Genomic DNA, 26,724 nt, shown 5'->3' with positions numbered 1-26,724 from the left:
TGGATCTCAGCCTGACCCCAGTATCTCCCTGCATCCCTCTCTGCCTCTTCCTGTCTCCATGGCAACCAGCTCCTCAGCTCCCTCCAGGAAGATGGAGGGGGAGGATCCGAGACTGCAGTGGACCACAACCCCCTCCCATTCCCCTTGGTTCCGGGGACAATGGGGGGGAGGGGACAGATGGGCGGCCACCCCATCCACCCCAGGCCATCTGCTACCCTCCCCATCCTGGGGACCTAGGATCATGGCAAGGGAGAGGCTGGAGTGGGATGGAGCAGAGGGAGGGACCCCCCACTGCCACAATAACCCCCATCCACGCCCCTGGGAGCCTACTCCTGCCTCTGGCTGACTTCGGAAGGAAGGAATCCTTGGAGACTGAAAATCCAGGAAGAAGAAAATTCACGTATCAGAAAACATTGAACATTAGCGACGATCCATCCCAAGGAAGGGCCCCCTACTTCCAATGACTTCAGCCTCTAAAACTAAGCTCGCCCTGGGTTCAAATCCCCGTTTTCCCTCTGTCTACCTGTGTGCCCCGAATAAGCCAGACTCCACCTTCCTGGGCCTCCACTTTGTCATCCAAAAATCAGATTTCCTTAAAGACACGAATAGTAATACTTCTTCCGCAAGGGCCAAGACTGTCCTGTACCCCGTTGTATCCCAGCGTTTAGGACAGCGTCCGGCACTTCTTAGCGGGTTCAAAATTGCTGTTGATTTGAATTCAGCGCCAGTGGGACGCTAGGCTCAGTGTACAGGCTTTCACTCAGGTGTTCATTGAACTCAGTCCTCTGAGCCCTTGTAGTAACGCTGTGTCGATTCTTCAAGGGATGAATGAAAGATCTGAGGGGGAACTTCCCAGCTGCCAGGGTTTGGGAAGCACTGTGAAGCTTGCATTTCTTATCTTGACCAAGCGATGGCAAGTCGCTGAGGGTCAGTTTCGTCGTCTGTAAAATAGGGATAATAAGGGTACCTTACAGAGTTGGTTGCTCTGGGGGTTGAATGTGAGGATTGTGAAGCGCTTCCTTAGAGCCGGACCTGCCCCATAGTAAGTGCTCAATAAACGCTCACTATAGGTGAGGAGGGGAGAAGGTGTGGATGAGCCCAAGGACCTTATGGTAGCCTGGGGGAGCCGGGTCTCTCCCGCAGCTGCGGGAAGGGGCGTGGCCAAGACAGAGGGGCGTGGTCCAGGATTCAAGGGCAGACCAATGGGGGCGCCGAAGGGCGTGGCCCTGGCCGACATGGGCGTGACCTCGCGCGGGTGGGAGGGGCCAGGCCGCGGTGGGAGCCGCCGCGAGGAAGATGCTCGGGCCAGCAGCCACCGCCAGCCCTGCCGCCGCTGCCGCCCGCGCCGGCCGCCCCCCGGGTCCCCACTAGCGGCCGCCTCCGCCTCCCACCTCCGACCCCGCTCCTCCGGCCCCCCGCCCCGAGCAGGGTCTGGGGGGCTCGGCCCTCCGCCCGGGGCAGCAAAGAAGGGGGTCCCGTCCCCCCAGTGGTGCGGCCAGTCCCCGGCCTCCGTGATCTTGAGAGAGACCCCACCCCTCAGTTCTCTCCGGGCCCTGTCGGAGACCCCTTTGCCCTCCCATCCTGCTCACATCCGCCCTCCAGGCTCTGTCGGCCCCCCAGATCCAGCTCCCTCCTTCCTTCCCTCCCCGGGGTTCCCCCTCCCCCATCCCGCCGCCGCCGCCCCCTCCCCCTCCCACATCCCCTTCCCTCCCCCTCCCCTCCCCCGTCCCCCGCCCCCCCCCCCCACCATGAGGATGATGGCCGCCGGCGCGGTGCACGGCCTCTTCACGGCCTCCGCGGCCCCGCAGCCGCCGCCGCCCCCGCCGCCGCCGCCGCCGCAACCCCAGCCTCCCCAGCAGCCGTCGCCGCCGCCACAGCAGCCGCCGCCGCCGCCGCCGCAGCCGCCGCAGCAGCAGCAGCCGCCGCCCCAGGCCCCCCCCATGGAGCCCGAGGCCCCGGATTCCCGCAAGAGGCCCCTCGAAACGCCCCCCGAGGTGGTCTGCACCAAGCGCAGCAACACGGGAGGTGAGAAAGGGCTGCGGCTCGGTGTAGGGAGCGGGCAGGCGCCCTCGCCTTTCTCTCTCCTCCCCCCCCCCCATGGCAGGTGCAAGGGCTCTGGGGAGGGGAAGGGCGCCCCTCCCTAGCCCGGGGGACGGAGAGGGGAGTTGGGGAGGGGGCCGGACCCCTTGTCCCTTTCGCCGCGGCGCCGGGGCTGCGAGCTTTGTCTGGGATGAGAGGGGTTGAGGGGGAGGGGGTGGTAAGTGTCCTTGGGGGGGGCGCAAAGGATGGGGGGCGTGGGTCCCTCTGGGCGGGTGTCTCTGTGTCCTTGAGGGGTGTGTGATGTGACCCCTTGGGGCAGGGGTGTCCTCGGGCTGGCGCGTCCTGGCCAGTGTAGGGGAAGGAGTAGAGGAGGCCTGTGGACCCGGAGCTTCCAGCCTCCCTCCCTGGGGATGTCCTGAGCAAGGGTTGTCCCAGAGGGAGGCATGTGTGGGTCATGGGCGGGATCGTGCGTGGGGACAAGCTGGGTGGGTGTGTTGGGTGAAACAGAGGAAAGGGTGGGTGTGTAAAGCTAGGTGGGAGAATATGTAGGTGGGACAGGTGTGTGTGTGTGTGTGTGTGTGTTCATGTGCGCCTGTGGGCCCTGTAAGGCCTGAATGTGTGACATTAGAGATTATGGATATGACAGGAAATAGAGTGTCTGTGTGTGCAAGAGACAGGGTGAGGTGAGAGGGACCAGGCTCCGTGTGTGAGACCCTCTAAGGGGTATGTGTGATGAGGGAAAGTGTGCATGTCACCCCAGAGGGGGCTGTGGCAGAGGGTGACACATGAGTGAGAGGGTGTGTGTGACATGCAAGGGGGTGTGTGGAGGACGCCGAATGGGCCGTCTCTGGGTGTGAGCTGTGAGAGGCTGTGTGGATCAGGGGGAGGCAGTTGAGTGTGTGACACAGGCGTGTCTGAGGTGGGGTGGGACCAGGAGAAGCTGGTGAGGGTATGTGACAAGAAGAGTGTGGGTGTGACTCCAGAGACGCTGTAGCTGGGTGTGACACATGGAGGTGTGCAACAGTGACATCAGAGGGGGTGTGTGCAACAGGGAAGGTGGGCGTATGACGAGGGAGAGGCTGGGGCTCTGTGGGTGAAACACATGAGGGTGTGTAATAAGGGAAGAGAAGGATGGGTACCCGTGTGACAGGGAACATGTGCGTATGACACCCAAGGGGGATGAAAAGGGAAGGGGGGTGTGTGTGTGTGTGTGTGACACCCAAGTGTGCAGATGTGTGTAACAAGGGGAGGGGTGTGTGTGTGAAATGGTTGAGTGGATGACACCAGAGATGTGGGGATGATTGTGTGTGTGGATGATAAGAGAGAGAGAGAGAGTATGTGTGTGATGGCTGAATGTTGGACACCACAGAAGGTGTGTGTTTGTAAGACAAGAGGGACCCTCACTGCGTGTGTGGCCTGCCGAGGTTTGTGTACCGGAGAATGAAAGACAAGCTGGGACCTCTAGATGTACGTCTGTGGTGGGGACTCAGGGAGAAGATTGGGTTTGTCCAGGATCCCAGAACCCAGCCCTTTAGCTCCCCGGAAGGAGGGAGACCCCAGAGCAGACACGCCCCTCCCGGCGGTCACCTTGGCCAAAATCTCCACTTCCTCCGGCCTTTTCCTCCGGACGCGAGAGAGGGATGGCCTCAGGCAGAATGCACCTTGTCCCCTCCACCAGGCGCTAGTTAGGGCTGGCGGGGGGACCTTCCACCTTCTCCCCTCCGATGAATACAGGCCAAGCCTCTTCTTCCCATCCCAGCCCCTGCCCCCATCCAGGTGGGACAGGAATCAGGGACCCCCTGGCTGCCCATGAGGGTGTCCAGCAGAAATGGGAGGAAAGGGAAGTTGGGGGAGGGGTGGGAGGGAGTTTCCTGTCCTTCTTCCTGCTTCCCCACCCCCAGCACACACATGAATATGTCCCCGCCAGCTTCCTTCCCGCCTTCCTGCCCCACTGCCATTCCCAGTCCCTGAGAGGGTCCGGGACCCAGGCAGTCCCTGAGCCCAGCCTGCCAGTCCAGCCCCACTCCCCCTGCGGAAGGGTGGGGAGGCGGGGAGGGCTCGTCCTTCTCTTAAAGGGGCTGAGATGCTCAAAGTCTGATCTCTAAGTGCAGCACCCCTAACAATGGCGATGCTGCCAGGCGCGGTCAGGTCCAAGTTCCTGACACCTACTACGAGCCAGGCTCTGAGACAGGGGATCCCTTCCCGATACGACCCTCAGGGGAGACAATTTGAGCTGCTTTTTCAGGGGAGGAAAACCGAGGCTCGGTGAAATGAAGCCTCTTGCTCAAAGTCACACAGCTTGGAAGTGGTGGGGCCGGGATCCACCCAACACTGGGCTGCCCGGTTCCAGAGCTCATGTGCTTAACCGCTGTGCATCCTGCCTCTCCCTCAGCAGCGGGGAAACTAGGATGAGCCCTTAGGGACTCTCTCCTCCAGACTTTGCCTCCTCCCCTCCCGTTGACCCATGGGGAAACTGAGGCCCTGAGATGCGAAGGGAAAGTCCTCCATTTACATTTACAAAAACACTCCGGGGCAGGGCTAGGCAAGGGTCCAGGACTTTCATCTCAATATTGAGGTCTCTTTCCAATAAGACATTCACGACCGTGGGACGCTGGGTCAGCCCCACCCCTCTTCTGAGCCTCAGTATCACCATCTGCCAAATGGGCAAATGACGACAACCACAACTATAATAGTAACAATAGCTACCAATATTATCGCTTCATGGCTTCCATGCAATATTTGATTTCATTCTCCCCATACCCTATGAGGAAATAATAATAAATTATAAGAATGGCTAACATTTATGGTGCCACAGTGTGCCAGAAAGTTATGGAAAATGCTTGGCACGGACCAGTCATTTGATCCTTACAATTCTATTATATTACCCACGTTACAGATGAAAACTGAGGCACAGAGAGGTTAATTAGCTCAAGGCCCGTCAGCTAATGAGTAGCCATGATTTGAAAGCGGGAGGCCAGCTCCGTTGTGTGGGTAGATGCTATAGTGAACCCCATTTTCAGGTGTGGAAAGTGAGGCTCAGAGGGGTGAGGGACTTTTCTGGGGTGTCACAGTAAGACGTGGCAGATTGGGCAGAGCGAGCTGCTGCTCACGGTGCCAGCCTGCCACTCCTGCCTGTTCTTGGGGGCTGATAGAGGAGATGGTGTCTGTGACAAGTGGCTCCTGGGCGCCATGACTGGCAGGCAGATGCCATTAGGAGGGTGACAAGGACAGGAGGACTTGAGTGAAAGGCTGGATGGAAACTCCAGTTAGGAACTCGTCGGCGAAATAGTTGACCCTAGTCTGTGGGACAGTAACAAAGAATGTCCCCCTTGAGTCCGGATCATAACTTAAGGTGTCACTAGAATGAGCCTTGTATTCTTGGCTATTCCCACCTCTGTCACCCACAAATATACAGAAACAGCAGCTTCCCCTCACACACACACACACACACACACACTTCACACCCCAAATGCAGCTTACACACCAGCCGCATCTTGCGCCCAACATCGCTCACTCTTTGACACAAAGACACTGTCGCCAGAGTTAAGAGCCCTAGAGTACGACCTTCTGGAGTTCATCTCCTCACTGCCGTGAGCTTGGTGTGTGACCCTCAGGCAAGTTGATTCACTGCTCTGAGCCTCCGTCTCCTCATCTGGAAAATGGGCACCGTAAGCTCTCCCTCCCCTCTCCAGGCTGTTGTGTGGGTTAAATGAGACTATGTATGCGAAGCAGCCAGCGTGAGGCCTGGCAGCTGGTAAATGCTCCATAAACAAGAGCTAGCAGCATCATTATTCTTATTAGTGCCACTGACAATGTCATAGTCCCGTTTCACCATCCGATGGTGATTCGCCCCAAGGACGTCGTAGCCGGTCCGCCTTTCTCTCCCTCAGAGACGGTGTCACAACTAAAAGACAGCTTCACACCCTTCGGCACCTCCTCCCTTCAGATGCTTCGGAAGCCCGCTCCGGTTGGATTACACTTCTCACAGGAGCGGGCAGCACCATCCTTCACGGAAAGACTTCCCGTACCTGAGGTCCGCCCCACCCCCCAGCGAGGCCCCTCCCACGCCACACCCCACCATCTCTTTTCTTCCACCAGCAGCGTCCCCACACGCTCCCCATGACGATGTCAGCATCACACGCCAGCCTCCTCACACCTCCATAGAACATGCGACTCTTTCACCTCCGACCCCCAGACAAGGGCAGATACCATGGGTACCACACTCCAACTTTGGTCACCCCCAGACATACTGTCACCACCAACAACACCTCTACATCGTCCACCCCTTCAGCTCTCCCTTGCTTGTTCATGACCCTCCTCCAGATCAAAGCCATCTTTCCCGGCCAACTCTCTGACAGTAAAAAATGCCACTCTTACCACATCACTCCTAATCTCTTGGGTAGGTAAACATTATTTATGGAGGGGGTGGGAGAGTATGGGTTGCTTTTTGGAAGCCTCCAGAAGCATTCCTGAGAAGGTGGGAGCAAAAGGGAGGGGGAGACCAGAGACTCATAATGTCTAGAAGAGGATAAACAGCCCCTTCCCAAAGTGGAAATGCTTAAAATTGCATCAGGAGAGAAACCAGGTTAATTGGGAGAGCTGATGTTTTCCTCTTCAGTTCTTCAGTCCCTGTCACTGAGTAGAGGTTGCTGCCTGGACCCCAAAGGAAGAGCTCAGAGCGGGGTGGAGGGTGGGTGGGCGGAAAGTTCTGGTATCTAGATTCTCCTTCAATAGAAGGAAGAACTTTTCCACAAGTGGAGCCTTGGTTGTTCCAACAGGGTAGGATGTGTGAGGTCTGGGGGGGTCCGGGTTCAGCTGAGGTCATGTGCCTGCCCCTTGCCGCAAGGCAGGCTGGGAAACAGAGGCCTGGCTTCCCCCTGGGGGAGGTGGGACTCACACGGTGGGAAAAGCCCCCAAACGAGAGGGACGTGACGTGCAGAAGACTCTAAAAAGGACCAGAGCAGACTGGTGGCCACAATAGGAACTCCTGGGACCTAGAGTTGTGAGCTTCCACAGGCAGGGGTCTCAGTGGGTCACAGTCCGCAGGACACTGGCCTGAGGAGAGGGCTCCAGAATTCACCAGTCTGTTGCGGGAAGCACAGAGCACCCACGAGGTGGTTTAAACGGGGTCCACGGACAAACTGTTTTTTTTTTCTTTACTTCTGTATGTTTTTATTGACGTGCTTTGGACGGGAAAATATAACCAGCCCTTCAAACTGAGTATTAGCAATGATTTTTCAGTGTCCTCTTTAAATGGGTGCTTTTCCATTTTAAAAGCGAGTGGCCTTAAAGGAAATGTGCTGTCTGCCTTGTTCCCCGCTGTGTCCCCAGCACCTAAAACGAGGCACAGTTGCGGGCGCTCAGGATGGATTTGTTGGAGGGAGGGAGAGAAGAAGGAAGGAAATAACAGCAGAGAGGGACTTAGAAGGGCAAAATTCAAGAGGGTGGCATGAAGGGAGAGATGCTGAGGCCGGAGGACCCGGGAGGAAGGGTCTTCTGTCAGTGAAAGGACATTCCTCCTCCAAGAAGCAAGGAAGAGACTGAGGCAGCCCCGAGAGGGAGAGGCCATGAAGACAGCGGGGTCCCCCCTCCTGCTCTTTTCTCCCGACAAAGCCCCAAAGCTTCTCTAAGCTCATTTCCCCATTTATAGAGCGCTGACCGTGTGCCAGCCATTGGCATGAGAACTTGTGTTTATGAAATAGGGAATAATAATAATGCTGATGCTGAATACATCTAACGTTTCTCCAGTGCTCTGTGTGCCCGAGACTTTACAGTTTATCATTTAATCCCTCACAGTAACCCTGTGAGGGAGCACGATCACGTCCCCATTTCACAGATGAGAGAACTGAGACCCAGAGAGGGGAGGCAGCTTGCCCAACACCACACAGCCTGTCAGTGACAAAATTCACACTCAGTCTAGGGTTGTTTCTGCCATTGCCTATGATGATTCTCGGATGAAACCTGGGAAGTGTGAGAGAGAGGGTGCAGAAAATGGGGTGGGGCATCCCCAGTATTCTTCAGAGCAGGTGAATACCTTCTGTCTTCTAAAGGGAAGTGGGGGTCCCCAGCCCGGTAGCGCAGCAGTTAAGTGCGCACATTCCACTTCAGCGGCCCGGGTTTGTCGGTTCGGATCCCGGGTGGGGACATGGCACCACTTGGCAAGCCATGCTGTGGTAGGCGTCCCACGTATAAAGTAGAGGAAGATGGGCATGGACGTGAGCTCAGGGCCAGTCTTCCTCAGCAAAAAGAGGAGGATTTGGCAGCAGATGTTAGCTCAGGGCTAATCTTCCTAAAAACAAAAGGGAAGCTGGAGAAGAGGCTCTGACTGAAGGGAAGATGGGGAGTGAGGTCAGAGAAGGAAAGAGGACGGAGTCTTAGTGGGACTGTCTTTCTGAGCCTTCCAGAGATGGAGAACTGGGCCCCCATCTCCTTAACAGGTTTGGGGGCAGGGCAGGCAAGGGGCCACCTCCGTGAGCCCAGGGAAGAAAGTGAATTCCCCCCGGGGGGGGGGGGTCAGGATGATTCATGGGAAGTCACCCTCGTGGGCTAATTATCTAATAGGCTTAATAGTCTGATTAGGCAAGTTTAAGAGGATTGCCTTGGGCTCAGGGAAACCCCTTAATTCTGGACCCCCTCCCCGGGCCTGCAAAGCCACATCCAGCCTCTTGCCTCCATACTCCCATCTTAACACATCAGGGGACCCAGAACCTTGTCTTAAGGGACCAGACGGTGATGGGCAGGACTCCCAGTGCCCCGCCCCCCACCCTTCCCCCACTTTCACCAGAGCCGTTTCTCTTTTATCTGCTCTGTATGCTGGCGTTTCATGTGAGACATTGAAGATAGGTTTCCTTTGCTTTAAAAGAAAAAGTTGAAAAACCACGGGGGGATGGTTTGGGACTTTAAGCTTGGGAAGCAGAATGGCCTGGCTCCTCCCTATCTTTTCCCAGAATTTACGGCCTGCCTACTCTATGTGCTGGCCACTGAGTGAGTCCCCAGGACACAAGGGTGAGCTCTAGTGACGTGACCCACCATACACCTCTGTGCCACACCGCTCTGATGGCATGAAGCAAGGGGTCCATCTCTTCATCAGAGTTCAAGGAAGGCTTCCAAGAAAAAGGGACGTTTGAGTGGGGACCCAATGGACAAGAGGAATTCACTGGGGGAGGGGAGTTCCAGGCTCGGAGTATGTGTAAAGGCCCTGGGGTGGGTTGGAGGAGAGGACTTTGAGGAGTGAAAAGGAAAGTGTGTCCGGTGCCCAAAGGGGAAGATGAGGACTCAAAGCTGGAAAGGTGGGCAGGGCCAGATCACAAAGAGGCTTGTAGTGAGAAGGCTCCAGAATTTTTCCCCTAGGAGGTCTTGGGGGCAACAGTTTGGCTAGAAGGTAGGAGAGGCTGGACACTTGCCTTGAGGCTGCATTATCAAAGTGCTTGACACGTGACCAGGGACATTGGTCCATAGCAAAGAAGGGCCAATGCCGCGCAAAGGACCCTTGGCATCACCCGCCGCCTCTAGGTGTTCGAGGCTCTGTTAGCCACCTGCAGGGGAGGGTGTTAAGCAAGGGAGGGCCAAGAATGAAGCAGAATTGCATGTGAACCTCAACTCGGCAACTGGCTTGGTGCCCTCGGGCTACTGACCTTGATTCTCTCGGAGCCCCTCTGTGCCTCAGTTTCCTCTTGTGTAACAATGGAGCTCATTCTATGCACCTCACTGGGAACTTGTGAGGAATGCATGAGCTCAAGCTTGCAAAGCACTCGACACAGCGCTGGGTCCATAGCGAGTGTCGAGAAAATTTCCAAAGTCCAGCCCTCCGCCCCCCTCGCTGCTCCCACCAGTCATTCTGCCGTCACCTCCTGCCTGGACCATGGCAGTCACCTCCTCGCTGGGCTCCCAGCTTTTCCACTCTTACTCCGCAGTCTGCTCCCCTCGTGGTGTCAGAGGAATCTTCTTGAAACCTAAGCCAGCTCCTGCTCTGTTCAGAGCCCTCCCGTGGCTCCCACTTCACTTACAGTAAAAGCCAAAGACCTCACCACGACCCTTGAGCCCCGACACCCCACCACTCCCACCACCCCTCGCAGCCCTCATCGCCTCCCACTCTCCTCCTCCCTCACTCAGCCCCAGTCACACTGGCCACCTCACTCTCCCTCAGACAACCCAGGCACAATCCCACCCCAGGGCCTTTGCACGTGCTCTTCCTCCACACAGCCACGTGGTTCCGCTCCCTCCTCCACAGTCTGGAGACAGGTTAGGTTCCCATCTCAGCTCTGCCACCTCCCAGCTCTGGGAGAAGAACTGGGGCAACTTCTTTCCCTTTGTTTCCTCACCTGCAGAATGGGTTTATGAAAGTACCTCTTTCATAGCATCAGTGTGAAAATCAAAAGAACTGGTATTTGTAAAGTACTTGGAACGCAGTCCAGCGCAAATGAGGTGCTGTAGAGGTGTTTGATAAACAAAGAATGCCACATCCTTGGGGAGGGCTTTCCTGGCCAGGGATCTGACCGTGCAGCCCTACACCCCAGTCCCCTTTCCTGCCTGTTTTTGTTTTCGGAGTACTTGCCACCATCTGACATAAAACATACTGTCTGTCTCCCCCTTCTAGAATAATGTAGCTGTGCGAGCTCTTGGCTCAATCACTAAAGCTCTCTGGCCTTATTTTGCCTCAACTGCCTGCAAAACCAGGGAGCTTTGTCTGTTTTCTTCATGGCTGCTTCACTAGAAGGTTCCACGCAGGTGCTCAGGAACTGTTTGTGGAATGAATGCATGAATGAATGAATGAATGAAGATCATGATTTGTAGGATTTTCCTTTACTGCTGTTCTCATGGTCGTTGCTCCTGTTTGTTACTGTGGTGCCAACGGTTTCCTCGCCCACCCCCTGCTGGCGCCCACCCCCGGGGGTACGGTCCAGAGAAGAAGACCCCTTCCCCTGACTCCCCTCCCCGCCGTGTGCCCCTGCAGAGGAAGGCGAGTACTTCCTGAAGGTGCTGATCCCCAGCTACGCGGCAGGCTCCATCATTGGCAAGGGCGGCCAGACCATCGTGCAGCTGCAGAAGGAGACGGGTGCCACCATCAAGCTCTCTAAGTCCAAAGACTTCTATCCGGGTGAGCCCCGGCCCAGCGCTCGGCCCTCAGCCTCCCTCCTGTCCCACCCACCTGGGCCCTGGATGAGGGGGCAGGGCCGCCCTAGGGGCAGTGATAGTGGTGGGGGGGACTCCCTCAGCCCCAAGGGCCAGGCCCTAGCAGATGGGGGTGGGGGCAGGGCAAGACAATGGGCCTGCTGCATATTCATGAGCTCATTTGCATGATGTGCTGGCAGATGTGCCCTTTCCCACACACCTGCCCCTTTGGGTCAGTTGGAGGAGCTGGGTGGGGGGGGGGGGTGGGGAGCCGGCAGGGAGGCAGGTGTCAGGGTGTCCCTCAGGGCTTGGGGAGCAGCCGTCTGTGTTACACATACCCCACTGTTTCCCTCTGGATTTCTCTATCACCCCGTCTTGCCCAATGTGAGTCTCATTGGTTTTCTGTCTGTGCCATTCTTTCTGTGTCTCTTTCTCGTCTGTTTCCGACTTTCCCATCTTGTGTCAGTCTCCGCTCCCCTCGGCCTCTCTGTGGCCTCCTGCTCTTCTCTTTGCTTCTGTCTCTCTGGTTCTGTGGGGATAGCTTCCACCTCTTGTTCTCTGAGTCTCCCATCCCACTGTCTGTCTCTGCTTTTCCCTCTCGCTCTCCTCCTCTTTCCCTCCCTTTCTGTCTTCCCATCTCTCTCCAGCTTTTCATTTCCCTCCACCTCTCATAGTCTCATATTTTTCTTTCTCTTGCTCTCCCAACGCTCCTTTCTACTTAATCATTCAGTCAACCAATCTTTAGCAGCCCCCCTCAAAGAGGTCATTCTCTGCTGGGGTTGCCCCTCATTTCTTTCTGCCTCTGCTGGCCCATCTCTCTCTTTGTGTTTCTTTCTTTCTCCTAAGTGTCAGCTCCCTTGTGGGTTTTTGCACTGTCTCCCAACCCAGCCCTTTTTCTGCCTCTCCTCCAGCGCTCTCTCTCCCCCCAACCATAAATTTTCCAAGGCCCCTCCACTCTCCCTAATGCCCCTCAACATCTCTCATTCCTCCACATCTCCCCCCCAAGACCAGTGCCCCAGCTTTGACGTCTAGGGATCCAGGGAAGGCCCCTGAATTGCATCTTTGGTCCAGCGCTGCTTCTGGTTCATCCTTAATCCCCTTGGATTTTTTAGGTCAAACACCAGAGCTGGAGCCGGGGGTCAGGACACATTCATTTCCTCTCTCTCTCTTTCTCTCCTCCCTCCCATCTCACTAAGCAGCTTTGGCAAGAGGTTTAGAGAAAAGTCCAGGGAACCAGACACACCTCCCCCTTTTCTCTTCCACCCTGGCCCGGTTTGCCCCACACCCCTCTAGCCTACAAGATACGGACAAGACCTCTGCTTGGGACACGCATCCCAGGACACTTGGTTCCTTGCCTCTGGGTCACATTCTGTGACGTGAGACACGTCATCCCCTCCCAACTCAGTGACACACCCCACAGGCCAAGCAGCTGAGTACCCCAGAGGATGGGATAGTCATTGACTCTCCTGGGCCAAACAAGCCATGTGAGCCAGCATCTCTCAGCCCCGGGACGTGCATCGAGCCCCTCTCCTCACTCCTGATGTGGAACTTGCAGATCACACAGCAGGTGTCGGCTCCTGACTCAGGACGCAGCCCCCCACACCTAGTCCTGTCCCTAGGGCCTCCCAGGAACCATAGGAACATAAGAAATGGAGATGCTGCTGCACGGGACAAAGAGCGTATTTCCCTCTGCTCTTGGCTGACACCCTTTCATTCATTCATTCAACACATGTTCTCTGAGCATCTCCTCTACACCAGCCCTGTGCTAGACGGAGACGGGAACACACAGTGACTGAGATGCTGGTCTCACAGCCCAGTAGGGGAGACAGACGGAACACCAGTGACGATCAAGTGTGGCCAAAACTGGGAGGGGGAAGCCCAGACTATGGTTGGAGCCTAGACAGGGCACCCGACCCAGCCTGGGGAGGTCTGGAAGGGCTTCCTGGAGGAGGAGCCCAGAGCAATAAGTAATAGTGAGCTAGGTAAAGAGCAGTGACGGGTGGTCCAGAAAGATGAAATAGCATATGCAAAGGTAGGGGTGGTTTGATCAGTGTGACTGAAGCATACAGAACAGGTGAGAAATGACAATGGAGAAATTGAAAGGATCCTCTGGGCCTAGTAATTACACACATACACACACACACACACACACACTGCACTCGTGTGTCTACTATGTAAAACAAAAACCTACCTGGCTTTAACCCCACGGGAGCGGCAGAGCATACAGAGGGTTTCCCCTCCTTGGTACAGGAAACCCCAAGCTGCAGATTCAATCCTTCTGGGTCATACATGGAGAAACCGAGACCCAGCAAGAGGCAGGTCGCTTCCCATGGCCACACAGAGCCCCGTGCCCTCACTGTGACACCCTGGTGATCCTCACCTCCTCCGGATTTTGAGCATCTGCCTGAAGCTCTGGACTCTACCCCCAGAAGAAAAGCATAGACACACACATTTTTCTAAATTTTATTGATTTATAACGTATATGTGCCAAAGTGTGAAATCTTAAGCAACTACTTAATATGTTCATACATATTCTTTTTTACTATCAAAAATACAAAAGCAATGGAGCTGGCCCAGTAGCATAGCGATTAAGTTTGTGCACTCCACTTCGGCGGCCGGGGTTCACTGGTTCGGATCCTGGGGGTGGACCTATGCACCGCTTCCATGCTGTGGCAGGCATCCCACATACAAAGTAGAAGAAGATGGGCACAGATCTTAGCTCAGGGCCAATCTTCCTCAGCAAAAAAGAAGAGGATTGGTGTCAGATGTTAGCTCAGGGCCAATCTTCCTCAAAAAAAAACAAAAACAAAAACAAAAACAAGGGCAATCATTCTATACCTCCACCCAACACACACACCACACCCCCCTAGTTTAGCACTGGGTGGTGCAGTGGCTAAACGCCCAGACTCTGAAGTTCAAAAGCCTGATCTTTCACTACCGGCTGAGTGAACTTGGACCAACCTCGAATCTTCTCTGTGCTTCAGTGTCCTTAGCAGTAAATCAGGAATAATCATATCTTAATATGTGCCTCAGAGATGAAGTGGACAAATCTATATAAAGTGCTTAGAATGGTGCCTGCTGTGTGCCATTATGTAAGCACCAGATGTTTTTGTTGGACATTCTTTCAGGGTTTAACTGAGCCCCTCAAAGTCCCTGTGGACCCCAGTAAAGAACTCCAAGGGGGTAAGAGATCACAGACCCCCTGAGCTGGAAGGAAGCCTCGCATAGATGGAGAGCTTGGCCACTTCAGCCAGGCTTTCCCTGGGGCCACCCAGCCCCACCCCCAGTTCCCACCCTGACCCACACCCTTTCCTATTTACACCCAGACGGAGGCAGCCTGCACGCTGACTCACCCTTGGCTCAGGCCAAGCCATTGTTCTGGGGTGAGGGGGAGTAAGAGTGAGGAACAGTGGCCCAAAGGAGATGGGGAATGTCAAGTCCACAAGTGGCCCATGACAGTGACACCCAGACCCATGGCGAGACTGGCAAGCGGGGCTGAGAGATGGCAAGCGAGGGGTCAGGGTGGTGGCACCAGCATGCTGCACTGAAATGCCCACAGGACACGGGACACTCACCCCTAAGTGTCCCGGACACACGGGGGCATGGAGCCTGGCACACACTCAAGACCTTTTCCAGACCCAGGGAGCTCACTGGTCCTGCAGACAGACTCCCACCCAGGGAGAGACACACACACGCTCCACACACCAGACATGCCCGGCTCACCCAGGCACCCACATGCTCGCACCAGCCAGTCGTAGTAGAGTCTCCTTTGTCTGGCTGGAGTACATACACTCAGACACACACACAAGTATATCAGTCGTCCCGTCTTACACACGGACGCCTGGGTCTGCCTGTTGATCTCTTTCCCTTTCTCTTTCACATCATTCATAGAGTCTTATCTGTCTGTTCCCTATACACACACACATACACGTACACGTACACATGCATACCAGACACCGGTCGTCCAAATCATCTTTTGAACACCTAGAGGTGTCTGGCTGTCTCTTTCCCTTACTCACATGCATACACACAGACACACGCTGTCATCCAGCCTCAAAGTGGTGCACCTTCAGTGTACAGCCTCGATGCTGCTGCGTGAGATTCTTTCTTTCTCTCAGACTCTCACACACACAGCTCAGTCTCACAAATAGTGTACGTAACCTTGAACATCTCAGTGACACCCAGCCTCTTTCCCACACACAAGAGTGCACACAAACATCTTTACTAGAATCACTCCATCATGCGGTGTGTTTATATCTCAGTCTGAAGACAATTTAGGCAGATCTCTCAAGTATACACGTGCACGTGTACACATACACACACACCCCCCCAAACAGCCTCACAGATAGATTCACACTGGTCGCCGTGTCACCCACTCTCTCTCCCACACACGTATCCTAACACCACCCAGATTTAGCTCCTCTTCCCCCACCCAGTACACACACACACACACACACACACACACACACGTAGTAAGGATGCCCAGGTACGAACCACAGCCACTATCTGGAGTGTCTCCAGCAAAGGCACCCATCCCACCCTCCTCCCTCTGTCTCCTAGTCCCCACTCTTCCGTGGGTTGCCTTTGACCACTCTGCTCTCCCCTCTGCACACCTCTGTCCTCCCCCACCCCTCAGCCCTCCATCTGGTGGGTCCAGGCAGGCGCTCAGGCCTCTTCTGTCTCCCCCATCCCCCAGCCCTGCCCCATCCTCTCCAAAAGCCCGGAGGCCGACGCTGCAGGCTTTCAGGGGTTGTCATGGCAACGAGGCCTCGTCCCTCGTCCCCCTGGGGGTGGGCTGAGGACCCGGCCAGCCAGACCGATAAGGGGGTTCCAGTTACTGTGGCAACCGTTGCAGGCCTGAGCTCCCGGCTTCTGGAAGGGGGGGGGAGCGAGTGAATGGTTGCCAGAGCAACCGGGAGCCAGCAAGGACTGGGAAGAAGCAGCTGAGCCCTGTCTCCCCTGCCCAGGGCTGCTGTGGGCATCGCAAAGCACTTAAGCATCGTTCTTCCATCCCCTGGGGTTGTTTTAAGGGAGGGCGATGAAGTGCAGATTATAACACAGGGATTCTACTGACTTCCCCAGCCACCCATCACGGCCTGGGAGCACACATCAGCTTGCCTGGGCTCACCATGTGACCTGGGGCCAGTCAGGTCTGCTGTCTGGACCCCACTTTTCCCTTTCCATTAAATGGGGCCTGTCTCTCAGGAATGTCCCCATTCCCGTCTGACGAGTGTGCCCTCTCTTTTTCCTTGCTCAACAGGAACCACAGAGCGAGTATGCCTGGTACAAGGCACAGCAGAGGCCTTGAACGCTGTGCACAGCTTTATTGCCGAGAAGGTCCGAGAAATCCCACAAGCGATGACCAAGCCTGAAGTGGTCAACATCCTTCAACCCCAAACCACGATGAACCCCGACAGAGCCAAGCAGGTCAGCAGGGACAGACACTGGGTTTCTGTAAAACTGCTGAGATCTGGGATAAGACACGTCTCCCACATCGCTGGAGTACTGTAGGGGTTCAATGAGATAAATGCTGATAAAATGCTTATCAATCAAATACACGGTAGTGGTTAGTAGTATGATTAGGCAGTCAGCCTAGGGAGTCCAGACCTCTAGGAGTGGGCTTGATTCAGAGCAAGCGGGAAGGTCTGGGAGAAGTTAACCAAGATCCTCCTACTTATCCCTCCTTCCTGGGATTGTCTACATCCTCTCCTCCCTTCCACCTCATCCCATTGTCTCTCGGAGCAGCCTGCCTCCCCCTTCCTGTTCTCACCGGAAGTGATCTCAGTGACAGCCCATCCTATCCAAAAGAGTTTAGCAGTGGCCTCTCATGCTCCCCTCTTTCCATTAATTACTGTATGGGAGCAGCCACCGTTTGGGAAAATGGTGTTTCGTTAGCGAGAAGAGGGACTGGTCCCTCTCCAGGAGGGATGGAAGGAGGAGGGCAGCGCCTCTGCGTTGCCTCAGTGACGGGGAAGCAGCGCGTATGGGCGTGGCAGGGAGCCGACCAATCGCTTCCCGGGACTCCCCGGTTGCCACGACCACGGTGCACGCGGGGCAGGTGGGCTCGCTGCAAAGCCCCTGGCAGCACGGTGCCCCGGTAGGGAGCGAAAGGGAAGGGAACGCGGGGCTGGCTGCGCACGCCCCGCGATTTCTCTCCCCTTCCCCGCTCCCATAGACACGCACACGCGATGCAAAGAGGCGGGAAGCCCGGGGCGGGCGGACAGGCCACTGGTGAGGGGTTCTTACGTCTGCCTGGAAGCAAAGATGAGAAAGAGAGGGCCTCACTAAAAGAAATCTGGAATTCTTGGGAATTCCTGTTGCCCTGAGGTGGGGGAAGACCACGGACCTGAGTTCCCCCAAGCTCTTGCGGAGACGGTGGGCGGAAAGCCCTGGAAGCAGGCGCGTGCCCTGCGGATCGCGCCCAAAAAGGAGGCTGCGGGCTCGGCGCGTGGAGCGCGGCTGCTGTCCTTGGTGCTGAAGCGGCTCTGCTCCTCGCGCCCCGCCGGGCCTCTCCCGAGCCCCTGGCCGCCAGCAGGTCACAGCTGACCCACGGTTCCCAGGGAGGCGAGGGGGTTGCCTCGTCCCTCCGCCTCGGTCGCGGCCACAAGTCTGAGACAGTGGAGTGGAAAGGTCATAGGACCGGGATTTTCCTCCTGCCTTATTCCCCAGGGGTTCCAAAGAATGAGCGAGATAATGGCTGAAGGCTCAGGCTCCGGAGTTTCATGTTGAGTTGAAGCAACAACACGGATACTTCTCACCTGTGTGACCTTGAGCAAATGACTTGATTTCTCTGTGCCCAGTTTTCCTCATCTGTAAAGTGAGATTCACTATGGTACCTACTCAAAGGTGGTGGTTAGTGTTGATTGATGTTCTCAAAGCACTTAGCATGTATGCCTAATGCATAGAAAGTTCTCGAAAACTGTTGGCTGTTGTTATTGTTATTATGGGATTTCTGAGTCAGGGAGACAGGTCTGTTCCCTTTTTGCCTTGAACCTGCTGTGTTCCTCTGCGTCTTCTTCCCTTCTGTAAGCCTCAGTTTCCCTTTCTTTCCGGTGTTGGAGCTGGGACGAACCAGGGGTTACAAATTGAAATGCCTCCAGGATTCAGGAAGGGAACACAAAAGATAGGGGACTGTGGCCTCACCGTAGAGATGTCATGCCATCCCTAAGAAGGCAGCTGCTACTCAGCCCCACTTTCGTTTTGCCCTTTGGGAATGTGGACGTAACGTTGCCACATCTTGCAGACTTTTCAAAAGAAGGCGGAAATATTTGAAATCAACTGATTATGAAAGGTTGGCTCTATTTTTAAAACACCGTGTGGCTGTGGGCTGGTGATGGCCTGAGGACCACCAGTTTGCCACCTCTGGGCTAGACCACTGATTCTCAGCCCTGGCTCGTATCTGAATCACGTAGGTAGCTTAAAATGCAGATTCCTGGGTCTCAACCTGGAGCCACTGCATCTGAATTTTTGGAATCAGGCCTGGGAATCTGAACATGGACTCTGGCTCTGCCATTCACTATCTGTGTGACCTTGAGCAAGTTACTTAACCTCTCTGTGCCTCCGTTTCCCAACCTATAAAATGTGGTAATAATAGTGCCTATCTTGCAGAGTTCTTGCTAAGATTAACTAAGTTATTCTCCAAAAGCGTTCAGAAAAGTGCCTGGCACATAGTGAGCACTGTTAGTTGCTGTTGCTGTTGCTTTCATTATTATTATTATTATCACTATTATTTTAAAACCTCCAAACTTGCAAGTCACTGGGACAGATGGTCTCCGAGGTCTTTCTAGCTCTACGCCTCCTACAATTCTATGGCTCTGTGGTTCCAAAATTCTAGGCATATATTATTCTAAGATTCTCCTGTTCTAATTTCCTGGGACTCCAGGATTCTACGGAACTGCTCCTGTGAATCTCTCTAAGATGCTCTGTGGTTGTACAATCTGGGCCTAGCACGAAGGCAGCTACTGTTTTCAGAGGGCTTCCCACGTGCCAGGCACTAGCACTGAATATTTAGTCACTTTAGTCATTGAATATTCCCAATACTTGTCTGGAGGAGCTGTGGTTATGTCAGTTGTGCAGACGAAGAAATAAGCACAGAGAGATAAAGGCATTTATTTTCACTATTGCTTGGTGAACACAGTTGCTGGGATGGAAAGGTTCCATCCTTCCTGCTTCTCTCTGAAATGCTGTGTCACATCCAAAGGATCTCTTCGCTCTTCGGTCTGGTTTTGTACATTCTACTGTTCTGTCCTCTTGATTTGTCAGACTTCTTTTTTCCCTAATGATTTTTTTTTTTTAAATAACAGCTATGTTGAGACATAATTCACATACTACACAAAGTTCACCGTTTTAAAATGTCTAATTCAGTGGTTTTAGTATATTCACAAAGTAGTGCATTAATCACCACTATCCAATTCCCAAACATTTTCACCACCCCACAAAGAAGCCCTACGCCCGTTAACTCTCCATTCTGCCAGCCCCTCCCACCACCAATCTACTTTTGGTGTCCATAGATTTGCCTATCCTGGCTATTTTGTATAAATTGACTGATATTTCTATGGCCTTTTCTGTCTGGTATCTTTTCCTTAGCATAATGTTTTCAAGATTCATCCATATTGTAGCACATATCAAAACTTAATTCCTTTTTTATGGCCAAATAGTATTTCATTGTACGGAGATACCACATTTTGTTTGTCTGTTCAACAACTGATAGAAATTTGGGTGGTTTCTACTTTTTTAGTTATTATGAATAATGCTGCTAATGAACCTATGTGGATATATATTTTCAGTTCTCTTGGGTGTAAACCTAGGGGTGAAATTGCTGGTCCTACGATAAATCTATGTTTAACTTTTTAAAGAACTGCCAGAATGTTTTCCATGGTGGCTGTGTGACAGCTGTGAGACTTAAACCCGGTTCTGCCCCTGGGGGCAACAATGACAATGATCATTTCTTGAGTGCCTACTATGGGCACATATTAATTGCACAGTCATGTGGTACCCTATGCTTGGCACACAGTAGGTCCTCAGCAAATGTTGCTTATTTGAATGAATGGATGATGACATGCCCACAGGGGCCAAGCAGAAACATGACTGAGGGGAGGTAGCCAGGTGTAAGCTGGCAGTGGTGGGCACTATGAGTCACCTGAAGGGCAGCCTTACTCACTTCTGGCCACTTGTGGTCATGCTTGAATTTCAGGCTCATCATTTCATGCATGATCTCAATTAGGCCTCTCAATAATCATATGGAGGCGGTATGAATATCCCCATTTTGCAGATGAGAAAACTGAGTCTCAAAGAGATTAGGCCCAGCATCAGTGGTGGAGCCAGGATTCAAACCTGAGCAGGTGTCTCCAGAGTCCAAGGCAGCTTTTCAGGGATCTGTGTGTACAGACTACAGACTGGTGGCCTGGCTGCTACACAGTGGTTGTGAGACATTTCGAAGAGGTTGCCAACATTTGAAAGCTAGGTTGCTTTACATTTAACAAATGAGAATTTCCAGTTAATCTAGAAAACTCAGATCTCGCTGAGTTTGGCTACCCAAATGCACATCATCTTACCACACACACACACACTCACACACACCACCAGGTGAGATATACCTGGCTGCCTCCACCCAGCCCCATTCCTACTTGGTCCTTTGGCCATGTCATCATTCATTCTTACATCCATCCATTCATTCATCCACCCTTTGCTGAGTATATACCCAGGTCCCCTCTGGACACTGAGAACCCAGTAGTAACCAATACAGATAAAAATCTCTACCCTCGGGGCCGGCCCGGTGGCGCAGCGGTTAAGTGTGCACGTTCCACTTCTCGGCGGCCCAGGGTTCTCCGGTTCAGATCCCGGGTGTGGACATGGCACTGCTTGGCACACCATGCTGTGGCAGGCGTCCCACATATAAAGTAGAGGAAGATGGGCACGGATGTTAGCTCAGGACCAGTCTTCCTCAGCAAAAAGAGGAGGATTGGCAGCAGATGTTAGCTCAGGGCCAGTCTTCCTCAGCAAAAAGAGGAGGATTGGCAGCAGATGTTAGCTCAGGGCTAATCTTCCTCAAAAAAAAAAAAAATCTCTACCCTCGGGGATCTTTCATTCTTTCGTGGGGAAACAGAAAAGAAGCAAGTACATAAGTAAAATGTGTAGGATGCCAGAGTGTGAAGAGTGCTATGAAGAAAAATAAAGCAGAAAAGAGGGGAAGGGAGTATTGGGGCATATATTTTTTTCTCCTAACTTTTTATTCTGAAAATGTTTCGAGAATAATACACTGCACTCCCTGTACACCGCACTTAGAGTCGACACACACACACCTCGGTTGGTTTTGTTGTCTGTTTGTCGTTTGCCATCCATTTGAAAATAGGTTGTAGATTTCATGACTCTTTACCCCCAAATACTTCAGCATGTGACTCCCAAGAACAAGGACACTCTCCTATATCATTGTATTACTATTAGCACACCTAGAAAAATTAATACTCATTCCATACTGTTATTTAGGGAAAAGCCTGTACTCACATTGCCCCAAAACATCGTTTATATCTATAGAGTATTTTTGTGTCCAAGATTCAGTCAAGTCCATTCATTGCCTTTGCTTGTCTGCCTCATTGGTCTCTTTTAATCTAGAATAGTCTAGGGTATATCTTTGGAAGTGAAAGCAACAGAATTGCTGGCTGGATGTTGACTGGATGAATGTGGGGGAAGAGCAGATTCATACTTCTCGGGCCTGAGTAGTGGAAGGATTCATTTTCCAGGTACTGAAATGAGGAGACCCTGGCAGACAGGCATTTGAGGAGCAAGATGAGGAGTTCCATTTTGAACTTTGCAGTTTGAGGTGTCCATTCAGCATCACGCCAGAGATGTGAGGTTAGCAGCTGGCGGCGAATCTGGAGGCGTCCGTGCTGCAGACATAAAATAGGCACATAAACAAGCTTTGATAACTGGGCGGTCAGAGGGGGCCTCTCCGAGGAGGTGCCTTTGTGCAAAGACTGAATGAAGAGAGGGGAGAGCTCTTTTCTGGGGAAAAGTGTCACAGGTGAGGGAACAGCAGGTGCAAAGGCTCTGAGTCTGGACCGAGCTGGGCAAACGGGAGGAACGGCAGGGAGACTGGTGTGTCTGCAGTGGAGTGAGCAAGGGGGAGAGAGGCAAGGACTGAAGTCAGAGAGATCAACAGGGAACAGACCCCGTAAAGCAGCATCTTTCGGCCCCGTCAGACCCCATGACCCCTTTCTCCTACAAATATTTTCCCATGCCCTCTTTACTCTCTGAAATTGTATATATACACCTGTGTGTGTGTGTGTGTGTGTGTGTAATATATCTACATCCATAAGGTTTTTTAATGGTTTTACTGAGATATAATTCACATACACAACACTGGGCCTGTTTAAAGCATGCACTTTGGTGGTTTTATTATACTCAGAGTTGGGCATCCATCACCACAATCAATTTTAGAACATTTCATTTCCTCAAAAAGAAATCTTGATCTCCTCAGCTATCACCCCCCAATCCTCCCAGCTCACCGCCCCCCTTGCCCTAAGCCGTCACTAATCTACTTTCTGTCTCTATAGATTTGCCAGTTCTGGGCATTCCTATAAATGGAATCCTACAATGCGTGGTCTTTTGTGCCCGGCTTCTTTCACGCAGTGTAGTGTTTTCTAGATTCTTCCATGTTGTCACCTGGATCAGTACTTCATTCATTTAAATCAATTGTCAAATAATATTCCATTGTACAGATGTGGGTTTTCTTCATCCAAGAAGACTTTTTTAAATAAAGGAGAAATGAAAGGAAGGTGACACGTTATAAAATAAGATGACTTTTAACATGTAAAATGCTCAGCCAGGACCACAGTAGAAGAAATAATGAAATAGTCAGCTGCTCACACCTAACAGAGTCTAAGTGAGTTAGACAGCGACAAACGCCGTGATCCGGAGTCTAGTATTGGAGACTTGAACGATGCCAGTGGCGTTACTACTGATGTCGTAGTTTTCTAAAATGAACACCTCTTGGTTAAGTTTGGAACAAAACAAAGTAGCGTCTTCCCTTGACTTACCGATAGTTGCATCCCTGGAAAGTTTAGGAGGTCTTAAAACCGTGCAAAAAATAAATACTTAGTACTTACATGGGTCATAGGTTTAGTTCTGGCTCAGGGATTTATAAACAGATTTTTCACCAACATGAATGTCCAGGGGGACATTCAGAAGTCATACAAGGGGGACCGGCCCGGTGGTGCAGTGGTTAAGTGCGCACGTTCCACTTCGGCGGCCCGGGGTTCCCCGGTTCAGATCCCGGGTGCGGACATGGCACCGCTTGGCAAGCCATGCTGTGGCAGGCGTCCCACATATAAAGTAGAGGAGGATTGGCAGCAGATGTTAGCTCAGGGCTAATCTTCCTCAAAACAAAAAAAAAAGTCGTACAGGACCTGGGGCATTCCTCGTTGTGAGGAACTGACTCTCTCATTATGGGGTACAAGCATCTATGGTTCTGCCCACTGAATGCCCACATCCGCCCCCAGTCCTTGTGACAACCAAAACCGCTCCCACAAATTTCCCAAACACCCCAGGGTCTGGCTCGGGGGTGGAGAGGAGAGGATGAGGCGAGAGCTTCAGAGAGAAACTGTACAAGTCTGAGGGGATGTGGGAAGGATGGAGAAGGAGGAATATCTGTGTAGAAATGCTCTTGGAGACCTGTGGTTTTTAAATACTTCCACTGGAATGAAGACCGAACAGATTGGTGACTGCAAAGGATGGTCACTCTGCACCTGAGACGAGGGGTGACCACCACATTCCAGGGACCAGGTTTCTCCCTGCTTCTCAGACCTAAGGTTTTATCATCTTCATTTTGCAGATGAGACAATTGCATTCAATTGCTAGGGCTGTCCTGACAGAGTACCACTAACTGGTAAAATGAGGCAATCCATTTTCTCCCACTTCTGGAGGCTGCAAGTCTGAGATCAAGGTGTCGGCAGGGTTCGTTTCTTCTGAGGCCTCTCTCCTGGCTTGTAGGTGGCTGCCTTCTCCCTGTGTCCTCACCCGGTCTTCCCTCTGTGCGTGTCCGTGTCCTAATCTCCCCTTCTTATAAGGCCACCAGTCACACCGGATTAGGGCCCTAACCCTAATGACCTCACTTAACCTTAATTGCCTCTTTAAAGACCCTCTCTTCAAATATAGTCATCTTCTGAGATACTGGGGGTTGGAAAGTCAACATATGAATTGTGGGGATGGCGGGCACAATTCAGCCCGCGACATTGACAAAGAAGTTAAGTGGAGTGACCATGCCACAGGGTGGGAAGCACAGGGAGCAGGAATCCGTGAGGCTGGATTTCAGCTCCTTCGCTATCTGCGTGACCCCGGGGCAAGTCCCTTCACCCCTTAGGCCTCACGTGTCTCATCTGTAAAGTGAGACTAATGATGCCTTCTCTCGGACTGGGTGTCAGAATGCTTGATGATCTAGGAGGGCACGGGCACCAGTGTGAGCTTGGAGCAGGGTCCCAGAGGGCCCCCACTGGGTCAGCCATTAAGCCTTTAGGAGCTGGATGGAAGGGACGTCCCAGGGGTCCCAGGGGCACGCGACAGGGTGGCTAAGAAGCTACTGAGGCGACTTGGAGTCCTAGCTCTTTTTTTACCAAGCAGTGTGGGAGTATTTCAGTATTTTTAACAACCAGTAGGACCATACTGGTGCTGGGCCTGATTTCGGACGCTTGAGAGCCGGGGGAAGGAATGAGTGGACACTGCAGTTCCGTGTCTGACTGCCACCCTCCCTGTCACTCTCCACGCAGGCCAAGTTGATCGTCCCCAACAGCACGGCGGGCCTGATCATCGGCAAGGGCGGCGCCACCGTGAAAGCCGTGATGGAACAGTCGGGCGCTTGGGTGCAGCTGTCCCAGAAGCCGGAGGGCATCAACCTGCAGGAGCGCGTGGTGACCGTGAGCGGCGAGCCGGAGCAGGTGCACAAGGCCGTGAGCGCCATCGTGCAGAAGGTACAGGAAGATCCCCAGAGCAGCAGCTGCCTCAACATCAGCTACGCCAACGTGGCTGGCCCCGTAGCCAACTCCAACCCCACCGGCTCGCCGTACGCCAGCCCCGCGGATGTGTTGCCTGCTGCTGCCGCTGCCTCGGCCGCTGCCGCCTCTGGCCTCCTGGGCCCCGCGGGGTTGGCAGGCGTGGGAGCTTTTCCCGCCGCCCTGCCTGCCTTCTCGGGCACCGACCTGCTGGCCATCAGCACGGCGCTTAACACGCTGGCCAGTTATGGCTACAACACCAACTCCCTCGGCCTGGGCCTCAACTCAGCTGCGGCCTCTGGGGTCCTGGCCGCCGTGGCCGCTGGTGCCAATCCTGCTGCCGCCGCGGCTGCCAACCTCCTGGCATCCTATGCGGGTGAGGCAGGGGCCGGGCCAGCTGGAGGGGCCGCCCCACCTCCACCCCCACCCCCTGGAGCCCTGGGGTCCTTTGCCTTGGCCGCAGCCGCCAATGGCTACCTCGGGGCCGGGGCGGGCGGTGGGGCAGGCGGAGGGGGTGGCCCGCTGGTGGCCGCTGCAGCCGCGGCAGGGGCGGCCGGGGGCTTCCTGACGGCAGAGAAGTTGGCAGCCGAGAGCGCCAAGGAGCTGGTGGAGATTGCGGTGCCTGAGAACCTGGTGGGAGCCATCCTGGGCAAGGGGGGCAAGACGTTGGTGGAGTACCAGGAGCTGACAGGCGCCCGCATCCAGATCTCCAAGAAGGGCGAGTTCCTGCCAGGCACGCGGAACCGGCGGGTCACCATCACGGGCAGCCCCGCGGCCACGCAAGCCGCTCAATACCTCATCAGCCAGCGGGTCACCTACGAGCAGGGAGTGAGGGCCTCAAACCCCCAGAAAGTGGGATGAAGCCCGTGGTGTGTGCTCCCCCCCTGCTCCCTCCTCCTCCTCCTCCTCCTCCTCCTCCTCTCCCCCAACTCCTGACCTCAGCTCGGTAGTCCTGCTCCTCGTGGGATGGGGCTGGGGTAGGCCTGATTGCACCCCCCCTTCTGGTAGTCATAGGCAGGATTGAGTGATGGCTGGGGACGGGGCCCAGAAGCTCCCTCCCCGGCACTGAAATGACCCCTTCTCCCTTCCTCCCTACGCTTGACTGGGCCTGACCCTCCTGTCCCAGGGCCCAGGTCTGTGTGATATCTGTATATATTGCATTTTGTTGATTTTAATAGAAAACAAAGCGTTATTTTCTCTTTCTTTCCCTCCTTTTTTTTTTTTTGGTAAGGATTTTTCCCCCCCCCTTTATAAGTTTTTGTTTCCATATGGGAGGAGGGGAGGGAGCCTCTGGGTCACCTAGAATGAGGGGCCTCCCCAAAACAACACCCCACCTTTCCTGCTTTCATTTCCAGATCCGAGGGAAGTGACAGGGGTGGAGTAGCAGAGGGGTCGGAGCTGAAACGGGCCATGAGGAGCAGGGGCCCCAGGTTCACAGATTTTCTCGGCTACTCTCTCCCCTCTGGTGTTGCCCCTCGTAGGTGGGACTCTTTCCTCTTTTATTGTGAGGTTGTATGGGGGGCGCGGGGGCGGTGCTGCTGGGGATGAAGCCGCCTCCGGGATTGGACCAGTCCTGTGGGCAAGACTCTTG

At 53.9% G+C, this 26,724-nt stretch overlaps 1 protein-coding gene and 2 long non-coding RNA genes across 3 annotated transcripts; 1 reads left to right on the top strand and 2 right to left on the bottom strand.

Moving 5' to 3' along the window:
* Nucleotides 1-553: 553 nt before the first annotated feature.
* On the bottom strand, nucleotides 554-3,792 carry LOC138915733 (uncharacterized). Its single transcript, XR_011421905.1, has 2 exons — nucleotides 3,628-3,792; nucleotides 554-941 (listed from the first exon to the last, which is right to left on the bottom strand). It is a non-coding gene; the product is annotated as an uncharacterized lncRNA (long non-coding RNA).
* NOVA2 (NOVA alternative splicing regulator 2) lies at nucleotides 1,270-26,325 on the top strand. The gene is made up of 4 exons (XM_070223047.1): nucleotides 1,270-2,025; nucleotides 10,994-11,137; nucleotides 16,412-16,578; nucleotides 24,912-26,325. The coding sequence occupies exons 1-4, from the start codon at nucleotides 1,749-1,751 to the stop codon at nucleotides 25,992-25,994; spliced, it is 1,671 nt and encodes a 556-aa protein (XP_070079148.1). The 5' UTR covers nucleotides 1,270-1,748; the 3' UTR covers nucleotides 25,995-26,325.
* LOC138915732 (uncharacterized) lies at nucleotides 16,431-17,132 on the bottom strand. The gene is made up of 2 exons (XR_011421904.1): nucleotides 16,922-17,132; nucleotides 16,431-16,656 (listed from the first exon to the last, which is right to left on the bottom strand). It is a non-coding gene; the product is annotated as an uncharacterized lncRNA (long non-coding RNA).
* Nucleotides 26,326-26,724: the final 399 nt, after the last annotated feature.

Source organism: Equus caballus, chromosome 10 (genome assembly GCF_041296265.1).
Source record: "Equus caballus isolate H_3958 breed thoroughbred chromosome 10, TB-T2T, whole genome shotgun sequence".
NCBI lineage: Eukaryota > Metazoa > Chordata > Mammalia > Perissodactyla > Equidae > Equus > Equus caballus.
Note: the sequence above shows the minus strand (reverse complement) of the source record. Positions and strands in the feature narration are given on the sequence as shown.